This window comes from Salarias fasciatus, chromosome 22 (genome assembly GCF_902148845.1).
Source record: "Salarias fasciatus chromosome 22, fSalaFa1.1, whole genome shotgun sequence".
Classification (NCBI taxonomy): Eukaryota; Metazoa; Chordata; class Actinopteri; order Blenniiformes; family Blenniidae; genus Salarias; species Salarias fasciatus.
Genome location: NC_043765.1, coordinates 30590353 through 30608341, shown reverse-complemented (window position 1 = coordinate 30608341; position 17989 = coordinate 30590353). Strand labels below are relative to the sequence as shown.

The following is a 17989-nucleotide window of genomic DNA, read 5'->3' as shown; positions in this document are numbered from 1 at the left end:
ACAGACAAATACAAAAAAATTAAAAAAATGTGCTCACGAGTAAAAATGACAAAAGAAGACACTAAAGCGGGAGTACCGTCGCTGCTGGTATTCTGCAAGGAGCGCGCACGCATTTTACGTAAGCGTTCCGGAGTCAATCATGATCCATTACGTAGAATGTTGTGCGTATCCTGACAGAACCCGCCAGTTCTACCCACAGGGTGTGTGTGAGTGCACAGTGAGTGTGTGTGTGTGTGTGAGAGTGTGTGAGTGGCTAAACTTACAACCTGAGCGGGATGTCCAGCCGCGGTTCACCGGTCACCGAGGTGGACGGCTACAGCCACGCTATGGGTGAGTCCCGCGAGTTTTCACAACTTTTAGTCCCGACTTCCGCGCTCGGATGGGGGCTGCTAGTGAGAGGAGCCCGGGGTGTGTGAGCGGTCCCCCCGCGGCAGAGAGCCGGATCCCGGGTCCAGAGCTCCAGAGGAGCCCGGGGTGTGTGAGCGGTCTCCCCGCGGCAGAGAGCCGGATCCCGGGTCCAGAGCTCCAGAGGAGCCCGGGGTGTGTGAGCGGTCCCCCCGCGGCAGAGAGCCGGATCCCGGGTCCAGAGCTCCAGAGGAGCCCGGGGTGTGTAAGCGGTCTCCCCGCGGCAGAGAGCCGGATCCCGGGTCCAGAGCTCCAGAGGAGCCCGGGGTGTGTAAGCGGTCTCCCCGCGGCACAGAGCCGGATCCCGGGTCCAGAGCTCCAGAGGAGCTCCTCAGGCTGCTCCAGCCGGGATTCCTGCCCCTCCAGCTGGGCAGAATGTTACACCCAGAGAAATCTGTGTTAACTGACAGCCTGATTAACTCAAATTAGTTTTTCAGTTTAGTTTTGATTTATTGAAACTTTCTTCAAACGAACATTTAATTTATGGAAGGAAATCCCCCTTCTTATTGATGTCAAAGTCTGCAGGATTTAAGGTAAAATCTGCTGAGGCCATGTGAGCAAGTTTCATATTCATCTTGAAGACTGAACTGGGATGAAATGTGTTTTAACGCGCCGAACGTTCAAAGTGTCAGGAGGAGACAGAAGTCCGGGCCAGGAAGGTCCAACTCCAGACGCTGCTGACCTGACATCTTCACTGTTTGGTGAAATAATGTCTTTGTGTACGGAGTACGAAGTAACTTAAAAAGTAAAGTCTTCGAGGTCTGCTCCGCCGTTCGTACATCTGGGGATGGGGACGGTTCACAGTAGACCCTGCTGGATCAACAGCCGGTGCTGGGAGTCAGTACCGGGACTCAGCGGTAGCAGTTTTCACTACTTTATTGTGTTTATGTGACAATAAATATGAATTTGTTGGTGGCTGCAGACGAGGCACTAATGGATGTTGGCGTGCTAAACGGCGCCGAATGCAGGATGTAGATCTGAGGTTGGTTGCTCCTCAGCCTTGAGAAAAATCTTGTTCCTCGCCAGGAGCGTCCTAAGTTTAGAAGTTCTTCCACCTTTGCGAGCGCAATCTGCATTGTATTCTAAAAAATGGAGCTGTGATTTGGGGGTCGTCCTCTCAGCCTCGGGGTCGTCCGCTCGGCCTCGGGGTCGTCTCAGGGTCGTCCGCTCGGCCTCGGGTCGTCCTCTCGGCCTCGGGGTCGTCTCAGGGTCGTCCTCTCGGCCTCGGGGTCGTCCACTCGGCCTCGGGGTCGTCCACTCAGCCTCGGGGTCGTCCACTCAGCCTCGGGGTCGTCTCAGGGTCGTCCTCTCGGCCTCAGGGTCGTCCGCTCGGCCTCGGGTCGTCCTCTCGGCCTCGGGGTCGTCTCAGGGTCGTCCTCTCGGCCTCAGGTCGTCCTCTCGGCCTCGGGGTCGTCTCAGGGTTGTCCTCTCGACCTCGGGGTCGTCCTCTCGGCCTCGGGGTCGTCTCAGGGTCGTCCTCTCGGCCTCGGGTCGTCCTCTCGGCCTCGGGGTCGTCTCAGGGTCGTCCTCTCGGCCTCAGGTCGTCCTCTCGGCCTCGGGGTCATCTCAGGGTCGTCCTCTCGGCCTCGGGTTGTCCTCTCGGCCTCGGGGTCATCTCAGGGTCGTCCTCTCCACCTGCTCCACCTCTGTTCCGTCTTCCCTGCTCCTCACTCGTCTGCTCTGCTGCTCAGATATATCGGACGCATCGGGTTTGTCTCTCAGTCTTACTTTGACTGTTGCGACTCTCCCCGTGGTTTGTACAGGAAGTGTGTTTAGAAGCACAGGAAGTGTTTGATGTTCTCTGCTTTCAGTGGGCCTTGCTGCTGAAAAACAGCTGGTTTGTTCCAGTTTGTGGCGTTTCTAGACGCCTTTGTTTCAGGGTGAGGTCTGAGTGTTCAACACATTTTGTGGGCTGCGTTTGCTCTTTGTGTTCCCGTCGTATTGTCGAGCCGTGTGACGGCGTGCTGCTTCATTCAGATGAAACCGTCCGTCTGCACGAGGAGCCGCTCGTCTGGACGGACCAGCGCCGGCAGGATGCTGCAGAGCGCTTCAGCCCGGAGCCGAGCCGCTGCTGCTGGTTCAGAAACATTTCTGAAATGCCTCCTGCTCTCCAGCCGGCGCTGGGAGTGTTCCTGTGGATCCGGCCGGTGGAACAGGTCCGTCCAGCCGCCGCAGAAACGCCCCGCTCTGTGTTCTGTGCTGAACGGACCGGAGCGGCGGCGCTGCAGCGGGCTGGCGTCGTGTTGAAAGAGGCCGAGGAGCTGCTTCTGCTCTCCGGCTGCTGGTCACCGTCCCGTGGCAGCGGCGCTCTGCGGCTGGCGGTGGGCGGGGTTAGCATGCCTCCGCTGCCGTAGCAGAGACGGGCGGGTCTGGCTCGCCGCCAGGCACACCGGGAATGTCACGGCGTGGCGGCCCGATGCCGCATACCCCGACTGTCCACGCCCGGCGTGACGACCCACCGGTGTGTCGGGGTTTCTGATCAGGTGTGTGACCCTGCTGTGGGTCAGGACGGCCTCTGACCTTCGACCCTGCACTGCCTGTGTGATGCTGTTTGTCTGCGGAGCTCCGCCTCCCGCTCGCTGCTCCTCTGTCACACATCTGGATGGTTCCTGGTCTGAATGTTCGTCTTCCAGAATGTTCTAACTCCGTCTTCTCCCCCCCTGCTGGACTGGTGTCCTCTCTCATGGACCTGTGGACCACCCCGTCCCCCTCCTGGTCTCCCCGTCCCAGCTGTAAGTACTCTGAGGCAGACGATATGGCAGCTTTCTCTGATCAGCAGCTGATCTAACTGTCTCACAAACCGTCCCTGTCCCTGCCTCTGTCCCTGTCCCTGTCCCTGTCTCTGTCTCTGTCTCTGTCTCTGTCTCTGTCCCTGTCCCTGTCCCTGTCCCTGTCTCTGTCTCTGTCCCTGTCCCTGTCCCTGTCCCTGTCCCTGTCCCTGTCCCTGTCTCTGTCTCTGTCTCTGTCTCTGTCTCTGTCTCTGTCCCTGTCCCTGTCCCTGTCCCTGTCCCTGTCCCTGTCCCTGTCCCTGTCTCTGTCTCTGTCTCTGTCTCTGTCTCTGTCTCTGTCTCTGTCTCTGTCCCTGTCCCTGTCCCTGTCCCTGTCCCTGTCCCTGTCCCTGTCCCTGTCCCTGTCTCTGTCTCTGTCTCTGTCTCTGTCTCTGTCCCTGTCCCTGTCCCTGTCCCTGTCCCTGTCCCTGTCCCTGTCCCTGTCCCTGTCCCTGCCTCTGTCCCTGTCCCTGTCCCTGTCCCTGTCCCTGTCCCTGTCCCTGTCTCTGTCCCTGCCTCTGTCCCTGTCCCTGTCCCTGTCCCTGTCCCTGTCCCTGTCCCTGTCTCTGTCCCTGTCTCTGTCCCTGTCCCTGTCCCTGTCTCTGTCCCTGTCCCTGTCCCTGTCCCTGTCCCTGTCCCTGTCTCTGGTGCAGCAACAGAAGAGTCTGCAGAGCTACGTGGGATTTGCAACGCTCCCCAACCAAGTATACAGGAAGTCAGTGAGGAGAGGCTTCGAGTTCACGCTGATGGTCGTAGGTGAGGTGTGTGTGTGTGTGTGTGTGTGTGTGTGTGTGTGTGTGTGTGTGTGTGTGTGTGTGTGTGTGTGTGTGTGTGTCTGTGTGTGTCTGTGTGTGTCTGTGTGTGTCTGTGTGTGTGTGTGTGTGTGTGTCTTCCTGTCAGGTCTTTGATGTGGCGTCTCTCTGCTCTTCCTCTCAGTCGTCGGTTCGTCGTCACACTGATTAAACCTCATTTCCAATACGGTGCCTCACATGCCGGGTTCAGCTGGCTTCATGAGTTAGAGACATTGTTCTGATCGGGTCAACAGAAATAATATGGATTTAAATAACGGTGATAACATGCTATAGAGGCGAAACGAGGAGAAAAACCTGTTGGAAGGTGAGATTAAACAGGTTTACCTCAGACTGGTCTACAGACAGCTGGTGAATGCTGTCAGGCTGAGCCGTTTCCTCCTCGGTCCCAAACGTTTGAAAACATAAACGAAGGCCCTGAAACCCAGATTACACCAGATCATCTGGCTGTCAGGGACTTCACGTGGGGTGCAGGTGTTTTTGAGGAAGCCCTGAACGCTGGCTCAGTGTCACTTCCTCTCTCCGGCGGTCTCCATGGAGACCGTGGCGGTGTCCCTGGTCCTGCTCAGAGCGTCGTCTTTCTCCGTCCTCCCAGCTGGGAGTGTGAGATGAATGTGTGTCTGCCCTCTTAGGAAAACATTATGGCTGTGTGTGCGTGTGCGTGTGCGTGTGTGTGTCTGTGTGTGTGTGTGTGTGTGTGTGTGTGCAGCTCAGCGCTGTCCCCTCAGCTGCAGGCCGGCGCTCCGGATTCCTGGTTGACTCTGTCTCCGCTCAGCCACATTCCAGCAGCGGGTTGTGTGTCGGTGATGACAGCCGGCTCGCCGTCGCTCCTCGCCGTGTTCCTGGACCTCAGAGAACCGGGGTGGAGCTGGTGCTGGCGCTGGCCCCTGGGGACGGGGGGGGGTCGGAGGATTCGTTTCCTGGACTAAATAAAGTGTGAATGTGGAACATGTGAGGAATGTCAAACCGTCAGAGACGGCAGGACGTCCACATCTGGGGGTGGGGGGGGTGGGGGGGTCGTGTTGCTCCAGAGGCCTGGACTGCCAAGCTGTCCGGCTCACCCCGGGTTCAGCCGGGCCTTTCCACGCTGCCGTGCTGGCCCCCGTCTCCCTGGTGTCATTCCCTGCAGTAAACAGCTCCGGAGCAGACTGCTCCTGATACGAGGTCCGTCTCCCGACCAATCAGATCCCCTGGAGAACGACCCGCCCTTCTGAGAAGGTCCTGGTTGGTGCACCATGAGAGGAGACGAGGAAAGAGTTTTTTTTTAGGAGCGATTCGATCCTTTCACACAATAAATTAAAGCCTTGTTAATCTAAACTAAACTACAGAAACTTCATCCATCCCTCCCTCCCTCCCTCCCTCCATCTGTCCATTTTCAACCACTTCTCCGGGTCCGGGTTGCAGAGGCAGCAGTCAAGATACTGAAACTCCTCCACCTGGGCCAGAGTCCCTCCACCGACCTGGAGGGGGCAGACCACCTGCTTCAGGTCGAGGTCCATGGCCTCGGATGTGGAGGTGCTGATCCTCGTCCTGTGGCTTCACACTCGGCTGCAAACCGCCCCAGTGCATGCTGGTCCAGGTTCCATGAAGCCAACAGGACAGCATCATCTGCAAAAAGCAGAGATGAAATCATGTGGCTACCGAACTGGACTCCCTCCGGCCCCTGGCTGCTCCTGGAAATTCTGTCCATAAAAATTCTGAACAGATCTGGTGACAAACTGAAGCCCAGCCAGAGTCCAAGCTCCAGCCGCTGCTGGTAAACAGTGAAGTGCAGAGAGGCTGGAATTCCAGCAAGGAGTGATGCTGGTTTCAAACAGAGCCCGGGTCTCATTCAGACTTATTCAAAAATGCCGATTTTCAGAGTGCAGATAAACATATAAAGTCGGTATCTGGACATGTTCTGGTCTCTGTCGCCAGTTTCTACAACCATGTTGGTTTGATCAATCCATCTTCTACATACCATCAAACAGTCACCGGGAACAGGTCCCACTGACTGCTGGCAGTGCGGACCAGACTCCTGCTTCAGTCATACAGACACCGGACGGCCCTGAACAAGGGGCCCCGGACCCCGGACTCCAAGTCCACAGAACACATGTGGACTGGTCGGGTGAACTCTCCCGAGCCCTGGAGCCCCTGTGGAGGGTCTGGAGCCGGTCCAGAGTTCCAGGACCAGCAGGAAATCCGCATTGTTCCTCCTGGATCCCAGGTCGAATCCTTCTCTCCAGTACCCTGGGGTACACTTTCCCTGGGAGGCTCCCAGCGCACTCACTCACTCACTCACTCACTCACTCACTCACTCACTCACTCACTCACTCACTCAGAGTCCATCTGTGTATTCCAGGAGAGTCCGGCCTGGGAAAGTCTACGCTGATGAACTCGCTCTTCCTCACGGATCTGTACTCTGAGGAATACCCGGGGCCTTCGCAGAGAATGAAGAAAACTGTCCAGGTAAAGCACTCTGACCTGCAGGGACCGGCTGGGACCGGCTGGGACCGGCTGGGACCGGCTGGGACCGGCTGGGACCGGCTGGGACCGGCTGGGACCGGCTGGACCCGGAGCCCACTGCAGCAGGTACTGGTCGGGAGACGTGTGCTGCAATTGGGAAAAAAACAGGCTTGATGAAAAGTTGTAAGAGGCAGTGTAACAGTGCAGCAGGCAGTGTTACAGACGGTGTGACACACACTGTCACACACTGTCACAGACAGTGTTACAGTGTGACAGAGGGTGTTACAGAGGGTGTTGTAGATGATGTAGGTGTTACAGTGTTACAGATGATGGTAGACTGTTTCAGATGGTGTTACAGAGGGTGTTACAGTGTTACAGACAGTGTTACAGTGTGACAGACAGGGTAACAATGCAGCAGAGAGTGTTACAGACAGGGTAACAGTGTGGCAGAGAGTGTTACAAACAGGATTACAGTTTTACAGACGGTGTTACAGATGATGTTACTGTGTTAAGGACGGTGTTACGGTGACACAGATAGTGTTCTGGATGATGTAGGTGTTAGTATTACAGATTATGTTAGACTGTTTCAGATGGTGTTACAGACAGTGTTACAGTGTTACAGACAGTGTTACAGTGTGACAGACAGGGTAACAATGCAGCAGAGAGTGTTACAGACAGGGTAACAGTGTGGCAGGCAGTGCTACAGTCAGTGTTACAGTCTGACCGACAGGGTAACAGTGTGGCAGAGAGTGTTACAAACAGCATTACAGTTTTACAAAGGGTGTTACAGATGATGTTACTGTGTTAAGGACGGTGTTACGGTGACACAGATAGTGTTCTGGATGATGTAGGTGTTAGTATTACAGATTATGTTAGGCCGTTTCAGATGGTGTTACAGACAGTGTTACAGTGTTACAGACAGTGTTACAGTGTTACAGACAGTGTTACAGACAGTGTTACAGTGTTACAGACAGTGTTACAGTGTTACAGACAGTGTTACAGTGTTACAGACAGTGTTACAGACAGTGTTACAGTGTTACAGACAGTGTTACAGTGTTACAGACAGTGTTACAGTGTTACAGACAGTGTTACAGTGTTACAGACAGTGTTACAGACAGTGTTACAGTGTTACAGACAGTGTTACAGTGTTACAGACAGTGTTACAGTGTTACAGACAGTGTTACAGACAGTGTTACAGTGTTACAGACAGTGTTACAGACAGTGTTTCAGTGTTACAGACAGTGTTACAGACGTGCCTTCAGCTTCTCCTGCTGAGCATAGTTTCTGTGTGACGTCTGACTTGGAGCTAGTTAAACTAGTTTATCTGCTCTCAGTCAAGACTGACATGTTTCCGATTGGTCAATGAATAATGACACATCCACACATGCAGCTGAAGTGATTTCAGTTGTGTTTTTTACACCATCACGCCGTTGAAGTGACTTCCGTCCTGAGGTTTACCGCACAGCGCTGCAGGGCGACACTTCGGTGGCTCGCCATCCTCCACCCCAGCAAGTGAACATGACGATTCTCCGCTCCAGCACCGACTGTCATTTTAATCCGTTCACAAAACTCACCGACTGTTGTGCAATAGTTGTGAACATCAGCACAACACCCAAACACAGCGTGTCTAGAGGCGTTTACAGGCTGCCAGCGTCTCACACTGAGGTTTACGTTGATTTCCTTATGAAGCCAAAGTCTGTCCGTGTGTGTGTGTGTGTGTGTGTGTGTGTGTTACTATCCTTGTGGGGACATTTGGCCCCCACAAGGATAGAAATACAAGTATACACACTCACACACACACACACACACACACACACACACACACACACACACACACACACACACACACACACACACACAGGACCAACAGAAACACACACACGGAGTCTAAAGCCCGGATTCCACCGTGCAGTTTGTGGTGGTCCAGTGCGGGTCGACTTGTAGCAACGGTATCAGGGATCAGTGATCTGGTGGTGTGTGTAGCTGTGGGATCAGTGATCTGGTGGTGTGTGTAGCGGTGGGATCAGTGATCTGGTGGTGTGTGTAGCGGTGGGATCAGTGATCTGGTGGTGTGTGTAGCGGTGGGATCAGTGATCTGGTGGTGTGTGTAGCAGTGGGATCAGTGATCTGGTGGTGTGTGTAGCGGTGGGATCAGTGATCTGGTGGTGTGTGTAGCGGTGGGATCAGTGATCTGGTGGTGCGTGTAGCGGTGGGATCAGTGATCTGGTGGTGTGTGTAGCAGTGGGATCAGTGATCTGGTGGTGTGTGTAGCGGTGGGATCAGTGATCTGGTGGTGTGTGTAGCGGTGTGCGTTTGTTGTCTGAGGTCTGGTTTGGACTACAGGAAGTGTTGGAACCTTTGCACCTGGAATGAAGCTCTGTGTTTTCAGCTGGTCGTTGTTCACCCAGTGGATCCAGTGGATCCAGTGGATCCAGTGGAATTGGTCCTCTGGTTCTGAATGGACCTGCTGGGACCAGGATCTGAAGCTAGACCTGTCTACATGGAGGTTTTTGCTCTGATCAGGACCTAAAGAAGCTGGTTGTTTCTAATATCCTCAGAAGATGTGTGTGTGGAAAGAAAGGAAGCTGTGGACAAAATGAGAGGAAACACCAGCTCTGTAGCTCCGCCTACTGGAGGGACGGAGCATGACAGTCAGCTGGTGATTTGAGACCGGGTCTCAGGTCAGGGTCTCGGGTCAGGGTCTCAGGTCAGGATCTCGGGTCAGGGTCTCGGGTCAGGGTCTCGGGTCAGGGTCTCGGGACAGGGTCTCAGGTCAGGGTCTCAGGTCAGGGTCTCGGGTCAGGGTCTCGGGTCAGGGTCTCAGGTCAGGGTCTCGGGTCAGGGTCTCGGGTCAGGGTCTCGGGTCAGGGTCTCGGGACAGGGTCTCAGGTCAGGGTCTCAGGTCAGGGTCTCGGGTCAGGGTCTCGGGTCAGGGTCTCAGGTCAGGGTCTCGGGTCAGGGTCTCGGGTCAGGGTCTCGGGTCAGGGTCTCGGGACAGGGTCTCTGGTCAGGGTCTCGGGTCAGGGTCTCGGGACAGGGTCTCGGGACAGGGTCTCGGGTCAGGGTCTCGGGACAGGGTCTCAGGTCAGGGTCTCGGGTCAGGGTCTCGGGTCAGGGTCTCGGGACAGGGTCTCGGGTCAGGGTCTCGGGTAGGGGTCTCAGGTCAGGGTCTCGGGTCAGGGTCTCGGGTCAGGGTCTGGGTGAAGCTGGAGCAGGAGCTGGGTTCAGTCTGGTCCTGCTGCAGCTCGGTCTGCACTCTGACTGAAATAACAGCCTTATCTGAAGCACAGCATGTGACAGCAGCTCAACCAGCTTCCACTCATTCCATCTCCCCTCCGTCACTTCCTCCTCCGCCCGTCCTCTCCTCCGCCCGTCCTCTCCTCCGCCTGTCCTCTCCTCCGGCCGTCCTCTCCTCCGGCCGTGGCACTGAGCGGCGCCACCAGCAGGTCATCTGGAGACATGACAGTTGAGCAGGAAACAACATGATGGATTCGCTGAGATCAGTCTCCTCATTCCTAAAACTGAAGCTGATTCATTACACACACACACACACACACACACACACACACACACACACACACACACACACACACACACTAGGGTTGGGCGGTATGAACGAAATCTTATATCACGGTATCAGAAATTATATATCACGGTATTATTTTTCCCCTGTAAATTCAAATACTTGCTTAAAAATAACCAAACTGGTAGGTCTGGTCATGGCCGTCTCTCTGGGTGGCGGGGGTCGGCTCTTGGGCTCTTGGGCCCTGGGTTCTCGGCTATGCCCGCCCCGGGGCTCCCGGCCGGGCCGTTCCTCTGCCCTCTTCTGGACCGGAGCGTGGGCGTCTGCCTGGGGGAGGGGATTGGATCTGGGCTCTGGAGTGGCCGCCGGTCATCTGGGCTTTGAGGACCCCTCTGGCCTGCTTCCGCCCTTCGTAGGGGTCAGGGGTCATATATGCATGAACACTATCACTATCACTATTACATTTGCTTGATCTCGCTGTTCTTTGATCTTTAATCACTCTTCTCATTCTCTTGTGGAATTAGTTAAAGTGTTTTCCTGTGGTGGGTTCGACTAACAGTGATCTGTTGTAGGGAAGGGGGAAAAAAACAAACAGTAAGATGACCTATGTCATACCCTTGTAGTAGTAGTAGCTGATTGTGTAGTGTTTAACTTTACAAAAAAAAATATTAATAATGATAATAATAATAATCTGTTGATGTTCTGTCAGTCCTGGTGTTAGCTATCGATTTTTAGTCAGTTTCTCTGTTAGTTATAAGTGCTGTGGTTATGGATTGTTCTCTGTCACATGTGATATGTCGTATTGGGAATGTTATATATATATATATGCTGTGAAAATACACAAACACACCCAAACAACTGCGCTCCAGCTGTCCTGTTGTTAGCGAGAGCAGACGACTGAACACCGACTCAGAGAGCAGCAGACGTCTGCTCTCTCTCTGTGCTGTAAACGGTACGGCAACATTTCAGCCGGTACACACTTTTACACCGTCACACGGTGTTCTACCGTCATACCGCCCAGCCCTAACACACACACACACACACACACACACACACACACACACACACACACACACACACACACACACACACACAGTGAAGGGGTCCTCTGTGTGTCCAGGTGGAACAGTCCCAGGTTCTGGTGAAGGAGGGCGGGGTCCACCTGCTGCTCACCATCGTGGACACTCCAGGCTTCGGAGATGCCGTCAACAACAGTAACTGGTGAGTTGTGCTCCGTGTCAGTGTGAACGCTGTGCTGTGACCCCTGACCCCCGACGGTGACCTTTGACCCTGTCCCCCTCAGCTGGCAGCCCGTCACCGACCACATCGACAGTAAGTTTGAGGACTACTTGAACGCAGAGTCGCGGGTCAACAGACGCCAGATGCCAGACAACAGGGTGCACTGCTGCCTGTACTTCATCGCCCCCTCTGGACACGGGTGGGTACTGCACCTGATCCACACTGGACGGATCAGTACGGATCAGTACCAGTCTGGACTACATTTCCAGGCTGTGGTTATTGGCGCTGACCATCAGTGACCACTAGAGGTCTCTGTTTGACCTACAGAGAAACCTGCAGTCCTGCTGAGGCTGAGTGACCCAGAGACATGTGTCCACCAGGGGGACGGTCAACAGCAGAGAGCACCTCCAGGGACTGGCGTGTCTTTAACAGGAGACACCTGTCCAGAGAAAAGCATGTCCAGAAAGAAACATGCCTTTAAAAAAGAAAAATGTCCAATAGAGTGAAAATGTTTTAAAAAATGAAAAATGTCTGAAGAAATGTTGTTAGCAGTTAGCATCCCGGTCAGTTTGAGTGGATTGTTAGCTGGTTAGCAGTTTGTTAGCTGGTTAGCAGTTAGCATCCCGGTCAGTTTGAGTGGGCTGTTAGCTGGTTAGCAGTTAGCGGCCCGGTCAGTGTAAACCTCCTCTCCCTGCAGACTCAAGTCTCTGGACATCGAGTTCATGAAGCGACTCCATGAGAAGGTCAACATCATCCCCCTCATCGCTAAAGCCGACACGCTGACCCCAGAGGAGTGTCTGCGCTTCAAGAGACAGGTGTGTGTGTGTGTGTGTGTGTGTGTGTGTGTGTGTGTGTGTGTTCTTGTATTTCTATCCTTGTCGGGGCCAAATGTCCCCACAAGGATAGCAAAACGTGGAACGACGTGCCTTGTGGGGACCTTTTTCCGGTCCTAAGTAGGAGAAACAGTGTTTTCTTGACCATGTTGTTGTTACTGAAAAAAGTAAAAGTGCAAAAACATTTCTTTAGGGTTAGGCTTTGTTGTGGTGTGGGTTAGGGTTAGGGTTAGGGGCTAGACATGAATGGGAGTCAATGGACGGTCCCCACAAGGATAGAAATACAAGACTGTGTGTGTGTGTGTGTGTGTGTGTGTGTGTGTGTGTGTGTGTGTGAACTGACTCCCTGCTCTCCCCTCTGTTCAGATCATGCAGGAAATCCAGGAGCACAAGATCAAAATCTACGACTTCCCCGAGACGGAGGATGAGGAGGAGATGAAGATGATCAGGAAGGTCAAGGTCAGCTGTCCTCCGCGGAACTGGACAAGTACGGGAAGCTGTGTGTGTGTGTGTGTGAGAGCTCTGACACTGTTCTATATTCCCCCTCTCACACACACACACACACACACACACACACACACACACACACACACACACACACACACACACACACACAGGACCGTCTGCCCCTGGCTGTGGTGGGCAGTAACACCATCATGGAGGTCAATGGAAAGAGAGTGCGTGGGAGGCAGTACCCCTGGGGCGTGGCTGAAGGTGACACACACACACACACACACACACACACACACACACACACACACACACACACACACACACACACACACACACACACACGCTCACTGGCATGCTTTGAAACATATGAAATTATGCTTTTTAGAAAAGAAAGTCAAAACAGATCATCAACATAAGGCACCAGCAGGGGGCAGCAGAGGGCGGTAGAGCTGGAGTTGTGTTACACTTTAGCTGGAGGTGAGGTGGAGTTGTGTGTCACTGTGTGTGTGTGTGTGTGTGTGTGTTTCAGTGGAGAACAGCGAGCACTGTGACTTCATGATCCTCAGGAACATGCTCATCAGGTGAGTGGAGCTGCTCACTAGTCCTTTAACCAGTCCTTTAACTAGTCCTTCAACCAGTCCTTTAACTAGTCCTTCAACTAGTCTTTTAACCAGTCCTTTATCTATTCCTTTAACCAGTCCTTTATCTATTCCTTTAACCAGTCCTTTATCCAGTCATTTAACTAGTCCTTCAACTAGTCCTTTAACCAATCCGTTAACCAGTCCTCTATCTAGTCCTTTAACCAGTCCTTTAACCAGTCCTTTAACTAGTCCTTTAACTAGTCCCTTAACCAGTCCTTTAACTAGTCCTTCAACTAGTCCTTTGACAAGTCCTTTATCTAGTCCTTTAACCAGTCCTTTATCCAGTCATTTAACTAGTCCTTCAACTAGTCCTTTAACCAATCCGTTAACCAGTCCTCTATCTAGTCCTTTAACTAGTTCTTTAACCAGTCCTTTAACTAGTCCTTTAACCAGTCCTTTAACTAGTCCTTTAACTAGTCCTTTAACTAGTCCTTTAACCAGTCCTTTAACTAGTCCTTCAACTAGTCCTTTGACAAGTCCTTTATCTAGTCCTTTAACCAGTCCTTTATCCAGTCATTAACTAGTCCTTCAACTAGTCCTTTAACCAGTCCTTTAACTAGTCCTTTAACTAGTCCTTCAACTAGTCCTTTGACAAGTCCTTTATCTAGTCCTTTAACTAGTTCTTTAACCAGTCCTTTAACTAGTCCTTTAACCAGTCTTTTATCTAGCCATTTAAGTAGTTATTTAACTAGTCCTTTAACTAGTCTTTTAACCAGTCCTTTTACTCATCCTTTAACTGTTCCTTTAACCAGTCCTTTATCTAATCAATTAACCAGTCCTTCAACCAGTCCTTTAACTAGTCCTTCAACTAGTCTTTTAACCAGTCCTTTATCTATTCCTTTAACCAGTCCTTTATCCAGTCATTTAACTAGTCCTTTAACCAATCCGTTAACCAGTCCTCTATCTAGTCATTTAACTAGTTCTTTAACCAGTTCTTTAACCAGTCCTTTAAGTAGTCCTTCAACTAGTCCTTTGACAAGTCCTTTATCTAGTCCTTTAACTAGTTCTTTAACCAGTCCTTTAACTAGTCCTTTAACCAGTCCTTTAACTAGTCCTTTAACTAGTCCTTCAACTAGTCCTTCAACTAGTCCTTTGACAAGTCCTTTGACAAGTCCTTTATCTAGTCCTTTAACTAGTTCTTTAACCAGTCCTTTAACTAGTCCTTTAACCAGTCTTTTATCTAGCCATTTAAATAGTTATTTAACTAGTCCTTTATCTAGTCCTTTAACTAGTCCTTTAACCAGTCCTTTAACTAGTCCTTTATCTAGTCCTTTAACCAGTCCTTTAACTAGTTATTTAACCAGTCCTTTAAGTCGTCCTTCTACTAGTCCATCAACTAGTCCTTGAACTAGTCTTTTAACCAGTCCTTTATCTCGTCCTTTAAATGTTCCTTTAACCAGTCCTTTATCTAATCCATTAACCAGTCCTTTATCTAGTCCTTTGTCTAGTCCTTTAACCAGTCCTTCAACCTGTCCTTCAACTATTCCTTTAACTAGTTCTTTAACCAGTTCTTTAACTACAGTTTTAACTATTCCTTTAACCAGTACTCCAGCTATTGTTATCAGTCAAACACTCACCGGTTCCTACACACAGTGCAGTGACTGTGTGTGTGTGTGTGTGTGTGTGTGTGTGTGTGTGTGTGTGTGTGTGTGTTTCTCCAGGACTCACATGCAGGACTTGAAGGACGTGACCAACAACGTGCACTATGAGAACTACCGCAGCAGGAAGCTGGCGGCCGTCACCGGGGGCGACGACAGCAGGGCCCGGGGGCCGCTGAGCAAGTGAGTGTGTCCTGCCGGGTCTGGGCGTCGCGCTCAGCACCGCACCTCCCGCATGGCGTCCAGCAGCATGTTAAGCTGTGTGTGTGTGTGTGTGTGTGTGTGTGTGTGTGTGTGTGTGTGTGTGTGTGTGTGTGTGTTTTCAGAGCTGACACGGCTGACGGCATGTAAGTGTTGCCTCCTCTTAACCTCCGACCCGGAGCTCCCTGCTCCTCCTCCTCTCCTCTCCTCTCTCTCTCTCCTCTTGACCTCTCTCTCCTCCTCTTGACCTCTTTTTCTTCCTCCTGACCTCTCTCTCTCTCTCTCCTCCTCCTCCTCCTTACCTCTCTCTCCTCCTCCTGACCTCTCTCTCTCTCCTCTCCTCTTCATCCTGACCTCTCTCTCTCCTCCTCCTGACCTCTCTCTCTCTCTCTCTCTCTCTCCTCCTCCTGACCTCTCTCTCTCTCTCTCTCCTCTTCCTCCTCCTGACCTCTCTCTCTCTCTCTCCTCCTCCTGACCTCTCTCTCTCTCTCCTCTTCCTCCTCCTGACCTCTCTCTCTCTCTCCTCTTCCTCCTCCTGACCTCTCTCTCTCTCCTCTTCCTCCTCCTGACCTCTCTCTCTCTCCTCTTCCTCCTCCTGACCTCTCTCTCTCTCCTCTTCCTCCTCCTGACCTCCCTCTCTCTCTCTCCTCTTCCTCCTCCTGACCTCCCTCTCTCTCTCTCCTCTTCCTCCTCCTGACCTCTCTCTCTCTCTCTCTCTCTCTCTCTCTCTCTCTCTCTCTCTCTCTCTCTCTCTCTCTCTCTCTCCTCCTGACCTGTCTCTCGTCCCCCCCCAGGAGCCCCCTGGCCCAGATGGAGGAGGAGCGTCGGGAGCACGTGGTGAAGATGAGGAGGATGGAGCAGGAGATGGAGCAGGTGTTCGAGATGAAGGTGAAGGAGAAGCTGCAGAAGCTCAGAGACTCGGAGGTGGAGGTGAGTCGCACCGCCGGCTTCTCTCGGTCCGCCTCTCCGACCTCTGACCCCGTGACCTCTGACCCCCCCCTCCCAACAGCTCCAGAAGCGCCACGAGCAGATGAAGAAGAACCTGGAGGCCCAGCACCGGGAGCTGGAGGAGCAGCGGCGGCAGCACGAGGAGGAGAGGGCCGCCTGGGAGGCCCAGCAGAGGATCCTGGACCAGCAGAGGCTGGAGGCCTCCAGGTGCGTCTCTGAAGAGCCATCCGCCACGCAGGGACATCCAAGATGGCCGACACCAGGGAGAGGGACATTGAAAGTTTCAGTGCTTTGGCGGTTTCCGTGTCCGCTCATTGAGGAGTTGGCGTTTTCCTACCGTTGCTGCACGGAGAACCGAATCAAACTCCTGCTGAAAGGACGGCCATGTCCCAGCTGTGAAGGTGAAGTTCCCGGAGTGTGTCCTGAAGTGTGTGTCCTCTGTGTGCGTCCAGGACCCTGGAGAAGAACAAGAAGAAGAAGATCTTCTAGCGTCTGGAGGATCGGCACATGGAAGCACTGAGTGGGGTCAAAGTTCACCGTCCTCCAGCCTCCTCTTCTTTGCTGCTCTATTTCAGCCACATACCAACTCGGGTCCGACTTCAGACGGTTATTCACAAGAGTCCAGCTTCAGACGGACTCTGTCAATAAGAATCCAGCTTCAGACAGAATCTCTGAATATGAGTCCAGCTTCAGACAGACCCTCAGTGAGAATCCAGCTTCAGACGGATTCTGTCAGTGAGAATCCAGCTTCAGACGGACCCTCAGTGAGAATCCAACTTCAGAAGGACTCTCTCTGAGAATCCAGCTTCAGACGGACTCTTAGTGAGAATCCAGCTTCGGTAGACGGACCCTCAGTGAGAGTCCAGCTTCAGATGAACTCTCAATGAGAATCCAGCTTCAGACGGACCCTCAGTGAGAGTCCAGCTTCAGTAGACGGACCCTCAGTGAGAGTGAGCTTCAGACGAACTCTCAATGAGAATCCAGCTTCAGATGGACCCTCAGTGAGAGTCCAGCTTCAGTAGACGGACCCTCAGTGAGAGTCCAGCTTCAGTAGACGGACCCTCAGTGAGAGTCCAGCTTCAGACGGACTCTCAGTGAGAGTCCAGCTTCAGTAGACGGACCCTCAGTGAGAGTCCAGCTTCAGACGGACCCTCAGTGAGAGTCCAACTTCAGACGGACCCTCAGTGAGACTCCAGCTTCAGTAGACGGACCCTCAGTGAGAGTCCAGCTTCAGACGGACTCTCAGTGAGAGTCCAGCTTCAGTAGACGGACCCTCAGTGAGAGTCCAGCTTCAGACGGACTCTTTGAATAAGAGTCCAACTTCAGACGGACTCTCAGTGACAGTCCAGCTTCAGTAGACGGACCCTCAGTGAGAGTCCAGCTTCAGACGGACTCTCTGAATAAGAGTCCAACTTCAGACGGACTCTCAGTGACAGTCCAGCTTCAGTAGACGGACCCTCAGTGAGAGTCCAACTTCAGACGGACCCTCAGTGAGAGTCCAACTTCAGACGGACCCTCAGTGAGAGTCCAACTTCAGACAGACCCTCAGTGAGACTCCAGCTTCAGACGGACTCTCAGTGAGAGTCCAGCTTCAGTAGACGGACCCTCAGTGAGAGTCCAGCTTCAGACGGACTCTCAGTGAGAGTCCAGCTTCAGTAGACGGACCCTCAGTGAGAGTCCAGCTTCAGACGGACTCTCTGAATAAGAGTCCAACTTCAGACGGACCTTCAGTGAGAGTCCAGCTTCAGACGGACTCTCTGAATAAGAGTCCAGCGTCAGACAGATCCTCAGTGAGAATCCAACTTCAGACGGACTCTCAGTGAGAGTCCAGCTTCAGACGGACTCCCATTGAGAGTCCAGCTTCAGACTGTGCTCAGGTTTTACCTCCGTGCCAGCTCCTCTGTTCTTTAATTCTCTTCTTCTTCTCTCTGGCGTCCAGAAGGTTTTGGTCAGTCTTTGTGGACCAGCATGTGTTTCTGACTTCACTCTTGATGAGTGCAACAAACCAAAGAAGAGTCTGGCCCCCGGTGCTGGGGGGGCAGACCCCCGGGTCCTGGACCCCTCTGGCCCTGCTGAGGCTGCACGTCTGTTTTCTAATGTTTTTATTGTAAAAAGTGGCAGAATAA

General features: G+C 52.8%; 1 protein-coding gene across 2 annotated transcripts; it reads left to right on the top strand.

The window, feature by feature from the left end:
- Positions 1 to 157: 157 nt before the first annotated feature.
- On the top strand, positions 158 to 17319 carry LOC115409039 (septin-7-like). 2 transcript variants are annotated; one of them, XM_030120005.1, is made up of 15 exons: positions 158 to 330; positions 1501 to 1502; positions 3827 to 3929; positions 6324 to 6430; positions 11071 to 11171; positions 11254 to 11388; positions 11887 to 12004; positions 12389 to 12481; positions 12640 to 12736; positions 13005 to 13056; positions 14778 to 14897; positions 15041 to 15061; positions 15710 to 15845; positions 15925 to 16070; positions 16316 to 17319. In XM_030120005.1, the coding sequence occupies exons 1-15, from the start codon at positions 276 to 278 to the stop codon at positions 16350 to 16352; spliced, it is 1323 nt and encodes a 440-aa protein (XP_029975865.1). In that variant the 5' UTR covers positions 158 to 275; the 3' UTR covers positions 16353 to 17319. The 2 variants fall into 2 exon arrangements, with proteins under 2 accessions (XP_029975865.1, XP_029975864.1); XM_030120004.1 differs by lacking the exons at positions 158 to 330; positions 1501 to 1502 and adding an exon at positions 2627 to 3137.
- The last annotated feature ends 670 nt before the right edge of the window (positions 17320 to 17989 follow it).

Excerpts from the sequence above, each read along its gene's own strand:
- LOC115409039 (XM_030120004.1), top strand. The coding sequence starts at position 3,024 with ATGTTCGTCTTCCAGAATGTTCTAACTCCGTCTTCTCCCCCCCTGCTG. Across the intron at positions 12,737-13,004 it reads CCCCTGGGGCGTGGCTGAAG|TGGAGAACAGCGAGCACTGT; the intron begins GTGACACACACA and ends TGTGTGTTTCAG. Across the intron at positions 15,846-15,924 it reads TCAGAGACTCGGAGGTGGAG|CTCCAGAAGCGCCACGAGCA; the intron begins GTGAGTCGCACC and ends CCCTCCCAACAG.